The sequence below is a fragment of the Protopterus annectens genome, chromosome 4.part0 (assembly GCF_019279795.1).
Source record: "Protopterus annectens isolate FY-2018-M chromosome 4.part0, PAN1.0, whole genome shotgun sequence".
Taxonomy (NCBI): domain Eukaryota; kingdom Metazoa; phylum Chordata; order Ceratodontiformes; family Protopteridae; genus Protopterus; species Protopterus annectens.
Window position 1 is genome coordinate 975,231,240 of NC_056733.1, and position 16,994 is coordinate 975,248,233.

Genomic DNA, 16,994 nt, shown 5'->3' on the forward strand with positions numbered 1-16,994 from the left:
GGCCTCAAGACTCAAGACCAGCTATCACAAATCAAAAAGAAATGATGGCAGGGCAGTGAAATTGGCAATCCAGGCATTCAGACCATTTCTGAGAGAAGGCCAGTTGATGAGGGACAGACACCACAGTTATGTGGTACATCAACAAACAGGAGGCACACACTCACACCTCCACCTCTATGCCGGGCTGGACCCAGACCTATGGGATGTGGCCCTGAGCCGCACATTCAGCGTTACAGGCACTATGTACCAGGAAGGAAAACATTTCTACATATACAACAGCAGAACTACAACAGATGCTCGACGGACAATGATGCTGCATCCGATGACATCTTTCAAAACTATCACAAGAGAATGGGACTGGATTAATAAATAGACTTGTCATCATCCCCATCAATCATCCACAAGAGAAATTCACCACAAGGGATCTAGGTCACCTTGCTGGGAAGACCTTGAAAAGCCTTCCCACTTCCCTGCTGAGGAGCATGTCCCGGAACAAATATCAGCAAAATGGAAAAGATATCTCATCTGGAGTACTGCAAAAGGCAAGAGGTGACACTGGTGAACATAGCCATCCTCCTGGAGTTGGTGGGCTCTTCCATTCACAGACAGTTTCTGAGAGGAATTCTGTACTTTCTCCTCTTCCTAGGCCATCTTTCATCCTGCTGTGGCACTGTAATAGCAGTCAGTATAGCTCCAATTTTGTCCCATCCACCTATTCATAGTTCCTTCCTACACTCTCCACAAATCACTCCAAACCTATTTAGCGATACTCCTCACCTTTGCTCCAAATATAGACTGATAAATCTATTTCAAACCAAAACAAAATTAGGTGGAAAAATACTCTCCAAAAAAACAAGTATCAGCAGTTCCCCAGTATACTACGATCCTTCTAGGGGGTGACATTCACCCTAACCATGGCCCCATCTGTCACAATGAACATCAAGATAATTCTTTTCAACACATGACTCTCTTAACCCTACAACAGTCAACCTCCAGTCTCAGTGATCTAACTTATGCTGCCATGAGTGTTAGAAACATAAGAAATAAAATTGCTGAATTACTTGCCTGGATTACCCAAAAAAAGCCTGATATTCTCGCTGTAAGTGAAACTTGTCTTAAACCCAGCATAAACAACTCTGAAATCACACCTCCTAGTTATAATGTCATCCGTAATAACTGTATAAGGAGGGAGAATGGTGGTATTGCTTTAATATTTCCCAGCAACTGCCACATTTCCCCTTATGACAAACCAATACCAAAATTTAGTTCAGCAGAGCTCTTTTTTACTTTCCTGAAATTGAACAATTCTAGACAAATTTGTGTTACTGTTTTTTACAATGGCGACAATACAGCTGTGTACTGGAAGATGATATCCATTGGATATCCTTATCAATTCCTCAAGAAACACTACTCTTAGGAGATGTGAATGCCAGTTGGTTGGACATAAACTCTTAAGTTCACACGAGATGTAGGGGAGTTATTTGGTTTCATACAACTAGCAAGGCATCAAATTCCCTATTAGACTGGATTCTAGTGCTGGACCCTGGCAAATATACCACCTCGGATACAATGTCTGACTGTCTCAATGATTATCTCCCAATCTATACAACCAGACATCTCACACATCCACTTACATAGCATGTTTATAAAACATGACACCCATGCAGATGGACAATACAGTTACGACTGCTAAATCCTACACAAATGCACTCTATAAGGACTTAGACGAGTGCATGGATCGTGCTATCCCAAACAGAACCAAGACACTATACTCCAAAAAAAGGAAGCCAATCTGGTGGTCCTCTGCCATAAACAAACTCTACAACAGAAGGATGAAACTGTTGCACAAGAGAGTAAAAATCCCATGAGTGGAGGAGCTTCCCTGGTCAGCCTCAGTAAGAAGCTGAGATCCCTTAGAAGATCCTCCAAAGCTAGCTATGAAAACTAAATCACCACTGATTCTAAGGGCAACCACAAAGCATTCTATAGCTATATCAAGAATGGCAACACCCAGATCTGCTCTGAGTTACAGCACAATGGCACGAAAATTACAGAACCAACTGATATTGCCAACATCCTGGCAGATATGTTCAGTGCTAACTTTAACCCCCTCTCACCCCCTAAAGGGCCCATATCTATACAGGGAGAATGCAGAGTCCCTGTAATCACATATATGCAGGTAAAAGCTGCACTCTGTAAAACCAAAAACACAGCATCCATGGGACCGGACAACATTCCAGACTGCGTTTTACACGAACTTCAGAACGAACTGGCTCCTCACCTAAGCACCATCTTCAATCGTAGTCTCACGTCAGGCTTTGTGCCCACTGAATGGCGCACAGCAACAGTTATCCCACTCCACAAAGGGAGAGCCACCACTGATCCTGGAAACTGTCGCCCTATTAGCCTGACGAGCCTGGTCTGCAAAGCCATGGAACATAGCGTCATGGAACTTATAAACAAAGACATTGGTAACCTCCAAATTCTGGACTCCACCCAGTTCAGGTTTGTGAAAGGCAGATCATGCCTTCTGAACCTGAAAGTGAAGTACCACAGGGTTCAGTTCTGGGACCTCTCCTGTTTGGTATCTACTTCTCTGAAGTACAGGCTAACACAGAAGGCCTCTGGCTAATGAAGTTCGCAGATGACTGCAAACTAGGAGCCATAGTCGAGTCCCCAAATGTTGTGGACATCCTACAGAAGGGCCTCACTGTGACAGATGTCTGGTGTCAGAGACATGGCCTCAAGCTCAATGCCAAAAAGTGCATTGTCATCCCCTTTGGTAAAAACACTGTACCCATGAACTACCACATAAACGGCAGTCTACTTAATGCCGAATATGTGATGAGACCTTGGGACCCAGGTGGACAGTAGTCTCTCCTTTGATAATCACATCACCACAGTAATCAGGAAATCCTATGTGTCACACCTCATCACAAAAGGGTTCTCATCCAGGAAAAAGAGGTCATTGTTCCCCTCTACTCAGCACTCATCAGACCCATTATAGAGTACAATGTCCCTTTTGGAATGTACCTTACAAGACAACTGCAGCAGCTGGAAAAGCCACAGAAGTACCTCACAGAGGATTACTGGCCTCAGACAGATGCCCTACGTTGGCCGTCTCAAAAAACTACAGCTTTACTCTGTAGCATATCGCCTACTCCGAGGAGATCTCTGCCTAACCTATAAAGCTATGTTAAACCCAGAGCTGTTGGACATGCTACACCTAAAGAAATCCTAATCCCTCCGAGCTACACGCTCTAGGGACCTAAACCTTGTCACCCCAATAAACAGGACATGCTGGAGACCTCCTATACTCTGGAACAAGATACCCATCTATGTCAAGCAAAGTTCCTCATTAGCACTCTTCAAGAAAAATCTTGATGAGTGGATGGGAAATAGGAAATACACCCCAGGGATCACTTCTGTGGCTCTGCTTGACAGTGGCATAGGAAATTAACTTTCTTGTGTGGCGTAAGCCAGGGAACCTTGTTGGCTAGGCTTACTTAGGCCCTTGGGCCGATAGCCTAGTACCTACCTATGAACCTAACCCCTCTCCCAATAACTTGTCACTTGAAACTGCAATACATTTCAACTCTTATTTTATAGCTGTGTCAGTATCTCTAACCAAGCATTCCCCAACATCTATTTCTAATCCTGTCCAGCAGCCAGATGTTACCACATCCACTTTCACCATCAGACCTGTGCCAACATCATATATTACGCTACTCGTAAACTCATACCATGCTGTACTTCAGCTGATGACCTTCAAAGTGAATACCTTCAAATGGCAGCTGATAGCATTGCCTACCCTGTCTCAGTTATTATAAACAGGTCACTACAGGAATCCAAGTGACATTATCCCTCTGCACAAAGCAGGACATTCACCAGACATTACTAAATTTAGACCTATAGTAAGCTTATCCCCCTTCCAAAATACTTGAAAAATGTATTCCAAAACAACTGCTAACCTATCACCTACAGCAAGAACTGCTATCCCCCACACATGGCTTTTGTCCTTCCCATAGTAGTAACATCGCACTTATAACCTGTATAGATACTGTCAATAAAGCCAGAGATAACAGCAAACTAGCCTCTTCTGTATTTCTAGACTTGGCTAAAAACTTTGAACTTCTTCAAATATCCTCATTAGGTCTTGCTCAGCCCACCCTTCCATGGTTCAAAAGCTACCTGTCCAATAGGTATCAGTCAGTAAAATGGCACTCAGCCTCTCTCCATTCCTCCCAGTCACCAACGGTATACCACAGAGCTATATCCTTGGTCCCCTCCTCTTTGACATTCTCACCAACACACCCCACACAACAGGCCTCCCTAATACAGAATGCAGATGACTCCACACTCATTTGCACATCTGACCACATGGCTTCGTAATTCACAACTCATGCTCAACCCTAAAAAAAAAAAAAAAAAAAAAAAAAAACTACTTTTTTTCCCAAATCCTTCTGCCATAAAAAAAATGCAAAGTCCTTTCTTGATAATACAGCCATAGAAGTCAGTTGTCATAGCAAATTGTCAGGAATGATAGTGGATGAAAATCTTAATTTCGACCTGCCTATACAAAATTTGTATAAGAAAAACTAATTGAAAACTAGGGGCACTTTACAGAGCCCAAACCTTTTTCACCGAAGCAACTAAAGCTACACTTACCACTACCTGTCTCCTCCGCAAACTTCTTTATGGCACCGCCATCCTTGCTAATCTTCAGGCATCACAAAAATCAAAACTTGAACAACGCTGTAACAAATTAGCTAAATTTTCAGTAAGTACCCCTTTCAGAACCAACCACTGTATAGCACTAAAAAGCCTAAACTAGTTAGAACTGCCCCATCAGCTAACAAATACTCATTATTTACCGCCTGTAAAATTATCCAGAATCCTTCTGCTTGTCCACAGCATAACGTTCTACACAGCTGTGTCCATAGTTGGTCATTACAATCCAATGACCGAATACTTATCTCTGTCCACAAACCCATCAAATGTGCTGAGCATTGTCTGTACTTGTGCCATGTTGCTAAGGCCTGGACTGACTTATGTCTCTCTCCGTCAGGTCAGTATCCTCCCTCCTGTCCTTCAAAACCATTCCGATAGACTTTCCAGCCAAAGTCTGGTTGTGTTCTTGCTCAACAGTCTGATAAACTATATCTCTAAATGTGAGTAAATACATATTCATACCTTACATCTCCTGACTCTCCTTTCTTCACTCACTCCCTTACTTCTATCAGTTTCTCTTCCACGACTTTCTCTCTAAATATACCATAAGCCTGCTCTTCTCTCACTTCATATTGCAATTCTACTAACTTACCTTTAATTTTTCTATAAACTGGCTAACATTTCTCAAACTACTAGATCACTGTCATATTTTTCAAATGTCCTCATGTTATGTCTAATTTGGTATAATTATTTAAAGTGTATTTGTTTTTGTATTGTTTTTTACTGTAAAATTATTCTTTAAGTATTTTGTAATACTTTAGAGCTTTTCCCCCGGGCCTCCACTGAAAATGGGCTTCTACCCAGTCAGCCTTCCCCGGTAATCAAATGTAAATAAATATGCTGCAGAAATTCTCTTCCGTTGTCATAAGTGCACGCCATCCTGTCTAAACACTTGTGCCCAAAAGTAGGTTGGGATGCTCTACATATTTCCATTTTTTTTAATTGGCAATTTTTTCATGCAGGTATTTACCCCAAAAAACTCTCTTCATTCACTGTGACCTAACTCTCCTTTCTGTATGTGATTTGTGAAAAATAAATCCTAACACCTAAATAAGCTGTGCCAGATGGTCTTTACAGATGAGATCATCTGTACCAACTTGAATAAAAACAGCTCCATACTTCTACATTAAGGCATTCTAAGGCCTTTCTCACATCCTATATTTTTATTCCTGCAAGCGTAATGCTATTCGATGTTCATTGTTTTCTCTGCAAACAAACATCACCTCTTCTAATTGAATCTCCTATTACAAGTATCTCGCTTCTGACCAGATATGAAGAATCTCCAACTTTTAATGAAGTAATATCTGCTGTTACAAAGGACTTATTTTCATCACCATTAGGCTTATTAATACCACTGTTTTCATGGCTAGTTAAATTTGCAAGCATAACAGGTCTCATCCTGCTGGCTTTGTAGGGCAGAATTCTCTTAAGATTGCCATTGTTCCCTTATGGATTTCAGAATTTAACAGCACACTGTCCCTCACAATAGACGAAGCTTTGATGATGTGAAGTGTGCTGTCCAAAAAATTTGCTTTGACTGGTGATTTATACGGAAAATGTTTATTTTGCTCATATAACTCTCGTCCCACATAATGTTCATTATTTTCTTCTAAGAAATCCATCGGCTGAGCATCACTCCAAATAATACAGACTGTATAAACTGACAGATGGTAACCCCTTAGCATTTCCTTGCAGCTGTAAAGAAGGTACTGCAAAGATGCATTACTAAAATGCAGCATGTTTAGTCTATATTACACAGTGAATTAATTAAATCATTGTGTACCACAATGAATAAAGCAAAACAGTTCATCAATATAGGTGCTGCAGCAGCTTTTGTTCAACAACCTGCAAGTTATGAAAAAATCTGAAATGTACTGCTTTTTTGGGGGCAGGCTTTCATGCTTGCAGGACACCTAAATCTCATTGTTGATCTCCTTGCGTCTTCCCTGGCATCATGAATAGCTGTCACATGTGACATTTTTCATGCCTGACGTGCCTGAATCCTAAATGTTGTTTTGCTGCAGCATATGCTTCCAGGGTCAGTAGAGATGGATCCTGGTCAAATGGGGCCCTTTGCCATATAATGAACCAAGCCCCGCCAGCCATAGAAATATCCCATTACTTGGCTGTCTCTCCCCAATTACCATAAAAACACTGTTTAATCCTGTCCCTGTGCATGCTGATGTTCATCGTGTTTCACTGTTGCAGTCATTACACTTGGGTTATCCTGCTGGCAGGCTACCCGCAGTCGGCCTGAATTCCAAAGTCCTGGTCCGGCGTCGGTTGCTGTCTCCTCTTCCCTGACGTCAGTGCACCAGGGGTATAAAAGATGCAGCCGACGCCATTTTCTCCAGTCTTTCTTGCCACGCGGTGCCCGAATCAAAAGCAGTTCGCAAGTGCCAGTCGGCCGACTCCTGAGATTTTCGTAATTGAATTTCAGATCCGAAGTCTTCAATAAAGCTAAGTACCCCATTGGGGAAACATTTTTCTTGCTCCAGACCGATGTCAGAAAAAGTTAACAATTGTATTTCTTGTGGGAAGCAAATACCTCATAAGGATTTTCATTCTTACTTTATTCCTTGCCTAGGCCCTGATCACGACGTTGCTAGTTGTCGGTTTTTGCTAGATTTAACCAACGGACTATTAAGCGTCTGTACGATTTTGCCTTTCATTACTTTGGCTGAAGGTTTAACTGTATAATGCCGTCGGAACAACCAACGACCGGAATTCATAAAAAGCGCAAGGATAAAGAAAAGGACAGGCATCCGAGCTCCAAAACTGATGAAGCCTCTTCTAGGCCAGTCGCCGGTTCGCCGGTGCTCAGTGAGGCGCTTTCGCAGCCCCTGACTCCCGCTACCTCAGAGCCACAGGCCGCCTCCGACTCCCACGTGGAGACAACTAGGCCTCTGGATACTCAAGGTATTGGCCCTTCGGAAATCAATCCCTCAGATGGGTCCGGAGCCACTGAGCAGGCATCGGCTTCTGAGGATGTTTTCAGACCTACACAACTTTATATAAAGCCTACTTCAGCATCCAAGACAAAGTCTAAAGCAGTTTTAAAGACAAGGAAACAAGTACAGCATTCTCCAGGACAGACTTCCATGCCTAAGAAACAGATGCTCAAAATGGCTGAAGACCTAATTACTTTGATCAGGGGTTCCCATCCCCCTCCTGAAAAGAGGCCTAGGCAAGATACTGAATAGGATTCCTCTGATCAGGTTTCCATTTCCTCTGATTTCTCTTCAGAACAGGAATACTCTATTCCGCCCTATGAGGATTCTGATGCTGAAGAATCTATTCCTTCAGCTTCTCCTCCTGAGGATTACTCATTTGGGGAAATCCTGCATACCATGAGGGAGCATTTCCACTGGGAGAGCCAGGATTATTCAGATTCTAAGGAAAAGGCTTAGAGACTTTCTGTTACTGCCTCAGCACAGACCTCTTGCAATTCCTCCTGTTCTAGACATAGTAGATGTATTTTCAGAGTCCGGCCTGTCTCCAGACTCTTTACCTCCTGCACCTGTTAAGCCAGACAGATACTACAGGGTTCCAGATTCCCATAAATTTCTATATAAAAACCCTGCTACTGATCCAGAAATTATCTCACAGGGTCCCAAAGGGGTCAAGGCTCATTCTGCCAAAAACCCTGTCCCCTCAGATAGAGATTCTAGGGCTTTGGACAGATGGGGGAAAAAAGTCTACACTTCTGCTACCTTGGCTGCAAGTGCTTTAAATTGTCAGTTTCATATGCTCAAATATCAGCAATACTTACGTCTTTGTTAAAACAAAAAATGTTGACACATTCTGAATGTTCTGAGAACAAAGAATTGCAGGATTTATTTCATGCAGCTGAACAAGTGGGAAAACATACTTTGCAATGTGGTTATGATTCACTGGAGGCCTCATGCAGGGCCGCTGTTACAGATTTGGTTATTAGAAGGCATGCTTTGTTAAAGGAACAGAATCTACCTGATCATGTTAAAGCAAAATTATTGGATATTCCATTACAGCATGATACTTTGTTTGGTGTTAAGGCAGAAGAGGTGTTGAAGAAAATGGAGGATAAAGCTAAATCTATGCAGACAGTAAAGGGTTTCTTGCAGGTACAGCCACCCAGATTTAGCAGGAACTGGCCTTCTAAGAATTGGTCCTTTCCAGTGTCAGACAGGCCACAGAGAGGCAGATTTAGATGCCCTAGAGGCAAGCAACAGCCCCAGGGCTTATACAGGCCCAGACAATGGGGTGCTCCTACCTCCAAAAGCGGAGAAAACAAATCACAGCATTATAGGAAACAGTCCCAATGACTTCCCTCTGCCAATGCCAAGCACTTATCTTTTGGCAGCTCCCTTAGGGGGAAAGCTAGCACTTATTTCACAAAATTGGCTCAGGATCACCCAGGACAAATGGGTCTTAAATATAGTCTCTCAGGGCTACAGGTTCCACTTTCACACCCTTCCAAAGGCAAAAGGTATGCCAGACCTGCCACTCAGTCAGTGGGCAGAGGCACAAAAACAGGTTTCATCTCTCATGGACATGAGAGCTATTCAGCCAGTGCCACAACAAGCGCAGGGACAAGGATTTTACTCAAGACTTTTCTTAGTACCAAGAAAGGACAAAGCCTGGAGACTAATTCTGGACCTGTCGATTCTAAAAATTTTTCTGGACGTTCCAAAATTCAAAATGTTGACTCTGCAGCAGCTTCATCCCATGCTGGGCAAGAAGGCTTGGCTTGTAACTTTGGACCTCAAAGAGGCATACCTGCATGTCCCAATCAGACAATCTTGCAGAAGATACCTCAGATTCATAGCTGGCTCAATGCACTACTAATTCTCTGCACTGTCCTTTGGCTTATGTACTGCGCCCAGGGTCTTCACAGAATGCCTGGCACCAGTAATTGCATTTTGCAGACAAAGAGGAATTCAAATATTTCCCTACTTGGACGACTTCCTTATTCAAGCAGAGACCAAAGACATTCTACTAAAGCATCTGGCGTTTGCCTAGGGTACACAGTAAACAAAAAGAAATCAAAACTAGTACCCTCTCAAGAGATAATATTCCTGGGTGCAAGCTTAACTACAACTGCCCAGATGGCTTATCTCACGCCAGACAGACAAAGACAACTGACTTCTTACTTTGAAAACATGGCAACAAAGACCCAGTTATCTGCAAGAAAAATTCTGCAGGCTCTGGGCTACATGGCATCCTGCATTCTACTAATTTCATATGCAAGACTGCATATGAGGAAACTACAATGGTATCTAAAAAGTGTTTGGACTCAACATTGCCACAGCCTGGAAACATTAATTACTCTCATTCCCTGCCTGCAACAGGAGTTTCGATGGTGGGCACAGGCCTGTCACCACAGCAAGGGACAACCATTTACTTTACCCACAGCCAGGCAGACACTAACAACAGATGCATCAGATTATGCCTGGGGGCACACATGGCAAGAAAATGTGTTCAGGGCACATGGCCCACAAGCCAAATGCATCTTCATATCAATCAAAAAGAGATGCTAGCTGTACAGAATGCCCTGACAGCCTTCAAGGTACTACTTCATCCAGGGCAACTGCTGATAAAGATGGACAATACTACAGTCATGTGGTACATAAACAAGCAAGGAGGCACACATTCCTACCCCCTCTGCAGACAAGCCATGACTTTGTGGAACACAGCATTGACTTATCAAGTACACCTGCAAGCACAATTCCTGTCAGGAAAGACAAATGCCTTGGCAGACGAACTAAGTAGAAACCTCATGGATCCTCACGAGTGGAAACTAGATCCACAAATCTTCAGAATGATAACAGGGAAATGGGGATGCCCAGACATAGATCTATTTGCCTCCCCTCACAACTGCCAGCTACAGAGATTCTGCACTCGGACTTATCACGAACAAACATGGAAAGTGGACACCCTTTCATTCAGCTGGAAAGCCCTCAGTATATGCCTTCCCTCCTGTGCCTCTCCTCTCCTCTCCAAGGTACTCCTAAAGGTCAGACAAGAGAAGCCAAAAATGATCCTGATTGCTCCAGACTGGCCGTGCCAACACTGGTACCCAATCCTAAAGAGCTTGTCTCAAGGCCCAGCCTGGACACTACCTCAAATTCCTCATTTGCTGACCCAACAAAACAATCAGATCCTACACAGCCAACTCAGAACCCTAAGTCTGGCTGCGTGGCGGATAATGTAACCATTCAAAACGCATCTCTCTCTAAAGCAGTTATGGATGTTATTTTGGAGGCCAGGAGGCCCAGCACCAGAAAATCTTATGCAGAAAAATGGAAGAAATTCTGTCCTTGGAACCAGGCACAAGGAATTGACAGGCATTGTTCCAAATATTCCTCAGATTTTACAATACCTAACTGAGATGCTGGACAAAGGCCTATCCTTCTCATCAATTAAGATCCATGCCTCTGCCATTTCAGCTCATTACAATATGGACCCACCTATTTTCTTGCATCCACTGCTAAGGCAGTATCTCAGAGGGGCCAAAAACATAAGACCTCCAAGGAGAGCTCCAATACCTGCATGGGACCTCAATTTTGTCTTGGAAAAACTCACACTGCCTCCTTTTGAGCCAGCCAATACAGCTGAGATAAAATACTTATGGAAAACAGCTCTTCTCCTAGCAATAACTTCAGCAAGAAGAGTCTCAGAATTACAGGCACTAATGGCTGTGGAACCTTTTATTATTTTCCATCCGGACAAAGGACAAACCCAACATTTATGCCTAAGGTAATGTCCAGTGTGGCCCTTAACCAAACCATACATTTGCCTACCTTTTATCCAAATCCACAGAATAAAGGGGGAGACTTCTGCATTCTTTGGACATACACAGACAGCTATGCTTTTACTTGGACAAGACTAAAGCTTTCAGAAAGACTGAGCAACTTTTAGTGGCATATGCTGCAGGATCGCAAGGAAAAGCTATTTCAAAGCAGACTATTTCAAAATGGATAGGCCACTGCATTCGGTTCTGCTATGCACAACATGGCAAATCAGTGCCTAAGGGCATTAGGCCACATTCTACCAGAGCAGCAGCCACTTCAGCAGCCTTCCTCAGAGGAGTACCAACCAAGGACATTTTGGAGGTTGCAACCTGGACTTCAGTGCACACTTTCACAAAGCACTACCACTTACCTCTTTACTCTAAATCCAGAGCAGGCTTTGCCACTACAGTTCTGCAGGGCCTCATAGCCACTCCTAATTCTATTTAGGCCTAGCCACCCATCCTCAGCTTTAGGATTCAACCCAAGTGTAATGACTGCAACAGTGAAACACTGTGAACATAGTACAGTTGTGTACCTACCATAAATGTAGATGTTCGAGTGTATTCACTGTTGCAGTCCAGGTTACCCTCCCACTATTCCCCTTTCATTGCTAGGACTTACCTGTACTTCTCTATTCTATACAACCTATGTGGTGTATTTGCTTCTAGATGAAGGTTTTTGTGCATGCTTTTTTATGATCAGAATTTTTTTAGCCTACCCTTTTTGGGGGCACCTGACATCTGTGGCAAGAAAAACGAAAATGGCATCGGCTGCATCTTTTATACCCCTGGCACACTGACGTCAGGGAAGAGGCGACAGCAACCGACGCCGGACCAGGACTTTGGAATTCAGGCCAACTGCGGGTAGCCTGCCAGCAAGATAACCCAAATTTAATGACTGCAAAAGTGAATACACTCGAACATCTACATTTATGCTAGGTACACAACTGTACTTTTTCTTCTTTACATTTACAGTAGGGTCAGTAGAGATGGATCCTGGTCAAATGGGGCCCTTTGCCATATAATGAACCAAGCCCAGCCAACCATAGAAATATCCCATTACTTGGCTGTCTCTCCCCAGTTACCATAAAACACTGTTTAATCCTGTCCTTGTACATGCTGTTTTCTTCTTTACATTTACAGTTATAAGAGATTTGGATTTCATTTAAAACTTATTTCAGATTTTACAGCAAAAACACTGGCATCCATTTTCTAAACAAAACACTGTCATATAGGAAACAGGCTTAGCATGAAAAACAGTTAACTTCTCTTCCCTTGAAAGTCACGTTTAGTGACAGTGCATCTGCAACCTCTTACAACTAAAAGAGACATACTGGGTTTCATAATCAAGCATCATATTGTAAAGTAGTAATTAGTGGCTATGTGAAGGTTGCAGTAATTCAAAAGACAAATGTGTAATGCATTTGCTAGCAGCCTATGACAGCCCACTAGACATAAGAGTCCCTTTTCAGGAGCATCTCATGAGTACTGTGTGGTGAAGTAACCTGGTCAGAGTCACGCACATTAGACAAAATGGAGGCTGGGGGAATCAAACCCTGTACTGCAAGAAACTGCTCTTTAACATCTTATGGCCGTACTCATCAAACTGTTGTAGCCCAGAAACAGTGCATTTCACACTTTTGTGCCAATAACAAAAAGAAAAAAACAAGTTCATTTACAAATGTATTCATAGTTAAAATGTTAACTTTCAAATAATGGACCTCATGCTCTCCAGTTTATTCATAGTTAAATAGTTAACACACTGTCAGTATTCAACAAAACAAGGAAACCAAGGATCATACCCAAAGAACGTGGTTGATATGATGATTCTCCTGTTTATTACAATCACCTTCCTTCCTTTGTACCATAACTACAGTGGATCATAAGTAGCCAGTAGGCCTGTAGTCCAGGGAACCATTTAGTAGCCTAGCCCAGATTTCCTGTTGCCTGAAAGTATAATCTGGTTAAGTGGTTTGCTCAAGGTCGCATGGTAGGGAAATTAGGTCTGAGGGAATAAAACCTTGTACCACACAGTTACAGCTTACAACTTTAACCCACTGCACCATCTGCCAGACTAAAGTAAAAAGTGGGGAGACTTGGTACAGGAAACATCAGCATTAACTCACTGCTCTTTATTAGTAACAGGTAGAATAGGGGAATGCAGGAACCAAGTATTTATACAGACACATGCAGATGTGACCATCAGTTACTGATTGCTCAGTCACACACTAGGGAAAAGGAGGTGAAAGAGTTCAAACACTGTAGTTTGACTTCAGGAAGCAATGTGTTAATATTGCCAAAACTCTGAGTGACATTATTGACTGCAAACATCAGTGACTTTTGTCCTTAGCACTCTGCCAGATATTCATTCTGAAGTCCCTTTGTGCCAAAGTCACATGCTTATTTCTATACAAGTGTACCTCCTGTGCCATTGTTGTTTGCAGCTTACATTTTTTAATATAATCTCTGCTTTTGTCTGCACTTGCAGTGGCATTGACATTCAGTGATAAAATTGATAAGGCAGCTATTTTGGTAAGAATGTATTACTCCCACATATTCCTATTTGACCATTATTTTTAAAAATTTTTTTTTTCTAATTTGGAATCTACATGCACACTAAGGCTTGGCAGGCTGGTCGGTTATACAGTTGCTGTTTCTCATTTCAGTTTGAACCCAAATCACATTTGTGAGACTTTTTGCTGCAATAAAAATACTAAAGAAACAAGAAAATAAATGCATTTTGAACCCCAAGCCTCTTTTAACTGTCACAAAACTTGTAATGTATATACTTTCTAAAATGGGAAGTTCCTCCTCCTTATAGGGGCAGTTGCCTGAAACAAAGCTGCACTCACAGGCTTCACCTAGTTTAAACTTAAGTTTAGTCATGCTGGGAGCACATGCAGACCCTGTTCCTCCATTGCACAGATGCCATCTGTAAGTCCTAATAGTTAAAGTAATTCATGTGTGTGTGTGTTTTGCAGTACACAAATGCCATCTGTCGAGTGATTGTAAGTCCTAATAGGTAGGGTAATTTGTGTGTGTATGTGTTTTGCGTTGCACAGATGCCATCTGTTGCCTAATAGATAAGGTAAGGTCATTCATGTATGTGTGCTTTTGCTGAACTTGTCCAGCAGTCTCAGTCTCTATGAAGATGCCTCTAAAGGTACTTATCACAAGAGGAACAAGGGGGTGATGAGGCTTCCTAGGTCATCTTTTAAGTTAAAACATGCTTGAGAGTTGCTCTGTGAAGGAGACAGCTTCCTGACTGCAGGTTGTGCGGGATGCAAGATAGTAAGTGCCAAGAATAGGATGTGAGGGCATGACAGCGGTTACATGATGCCAGTCGGAAAAGAGGCGCTTTTTTTTTTTTTTATCTTTGTTTGGCTCCTCAGTGTAATGTTGAGGGTGTGCTAAGTTTGGAGGCACCAGATGCAAGATGAGCCAGGTATGCATCTGACTCCACGGACATGAGTCCTGATAGCCGAGTATCTAGGGAGTGAGGTGTTCCGCTGCCACACATCTTCGAAAGTCTTAAGGCTGGGGGGATGTTCCCTGCAGATTCCACAGCCTTAAGAATTTGCAGGTATCTTCTTTTAGGTGATGAACGTTGCATTACAGACCAGTATACCTGCACCCATTAGATCCTTTTTCCGTCTGTCTTAAGTTCATGAAGTTGCAACCTGCTGACTTGAGATGTAACTAAATGACGTTGTAGTAGCAGTAGCAGATGTGTGCATAAACAACCTGTATTGATGCCAGATCGCCAGTGGCACAGATACGTGCCTTCTGTCTGCTTTTTTACGTCAGTCTCTTATCTTTGAGCATTTTTTATTATCCTTTTATATTTAGGATGTGCTGTTTTAAAGGCCCATAGTTAGATGTTACAGGAATTCTGCCAGAACTGACCAGTTCATAGGTTAATAGTAGGCCGTTGATCTGGTGGACCATTTGTATCCTAGACACATGATCCCAAGTTGAATTTACCCAGATGTGAATTAATACCAGACCCCCAACAGGATGAATTACTTTGAATCTATTTATATCCTTGTTCCATAAGGGCTTTAGGAGCCAGATGGGGTGCATTTACGATTGCCCATCCAGTCTTCCAAAAGTGAGGCAAAATACCTTCTGAGCTGCCAGCATGAAAGGTGTGTGTGCAACCTGTTGAGCCAGTGACACTGTTTAGGTTCATTCAAGTAACTAAGAATTCATCGAAAAAGCAGGGATATAAAGTCATATTGTTCGTGGAAATATCAGAATGTTGTGGTATTTGCTTTATGTTGTATGAATTTTGGATTATTTCACTTTTCACATCATTGTCTCTGTTTAGTTTATAATCCTTTTGTGTCTGCGTGTAACCTGTTCTGAACCTTGAATAATTGTGCACATTTTTTCTGTGCTTAATTTTTTTTTTAAATAATGTTAATACAGTATTAATATGGATACTAATAGAATCATTGTTTGACCGCAGCCTCCTCCTCAAATTTATGACTCTCAGTTGGAAGAAAGAGAACACACTATAGAAGAGTGGAAAGGTAAAACCTAAATTGTCTACATTCAGCTTTCTGCAACAAATTTCTTTAGGTTGCAACAGAGTTAACACCCTGTGCTTACATTTTACATGATTGTTTATTCACTTACTATTGTACAGTTTATCTTCCTGTCATATTCGTTCCTAAATGTTTCTTACAAAATCATAAGTTGAAAATAATCTGTTAAGTCCTAATCTAAATGTGTGTTCAGCTTTGCATATTGATGATGAGTGGTACAGGTTTCACAACTCATTGAAATCACTTTATATTACTTTGTGTGATCGAGTCAAGTTGTATCAGCTGCAGTGTTGTAAGGGAGCATTTCTCTTGGGTCTCATTTGTGCAGCTATGAAGTTGATATGTATATAACAAAGGGGCTGCATCTGTAAAGACCCCCCACTTAAATGTTTTTCTTGGAGTACGTTTCTTGTTTTGAGATTGATTTTGCTGTACAATACTGTTATTGTTGTGATTTCTTTACGGAAGCCGGTAACGTTATTACTTTTCCCACGGTAATCATAGTAAGTACTAATGTGTCGTAGCTGGTTTGTGTTTTTGTGTTCTTCAGGGTGTCTAGGGGAAATGTTTATTTTTGGCTAAGGAGTGCTTTTTGCATTATCCTTTGTCCCTTCTTATCTGATTTTTCATAAGGACAGGGTTGCCCTTAAGATTAATCCATCCTTTTTGCCCAAGGTAGCCTCAGAGTCTACTTTGAACCAACTTATTCATTTGACTATGTTCTCCCTGAGCATTATTAATAAGGATGAATATTTGCTGCAGTGTCTGAATGTTCATAAAAAGATGGTATTCTGTTTGGACATAACCAAAGGTTTTAGAAAAAAAAATAGCCATACTACTTTCCTTTTCCAAGGCCTGGCTGGGCAGGCCAGTGTCTAAAGTAACCCTATCCAAATGGCTTTCTGATTGCATTTCTTTTGTGTACAGCTTGAGAGGAAGGC

General features: G+C 42.0%; 1 protein-coding gene across 4 annotated transcripts in view; it reads left to right on the top strand.

The window, feature by feature from the left end:
• LOC122799705 (mitogen-activated protein kinase 9) overlaps positions 1 to 16,994 on the top strand; it is a 1,999,785-nt gene that overhangs the window by 1,700,430 nt on the left and 282,361 nt on the right. For all 4 annotated transcript variants that reach the window (XM_044068940.1, XM_044068939.1, XM_044068938.1 and 1 more), the window contains exon 11: positions 15,975 to 16,038. In XM_044068940.1, the coding sequence (XP_043924875.1) occupies positions 15,975 to 16,038 (64 nt within the window). The remainder of the gene's footprint in view (positions 1 to 15,974; positions 16,039 to 16,994) is intronic.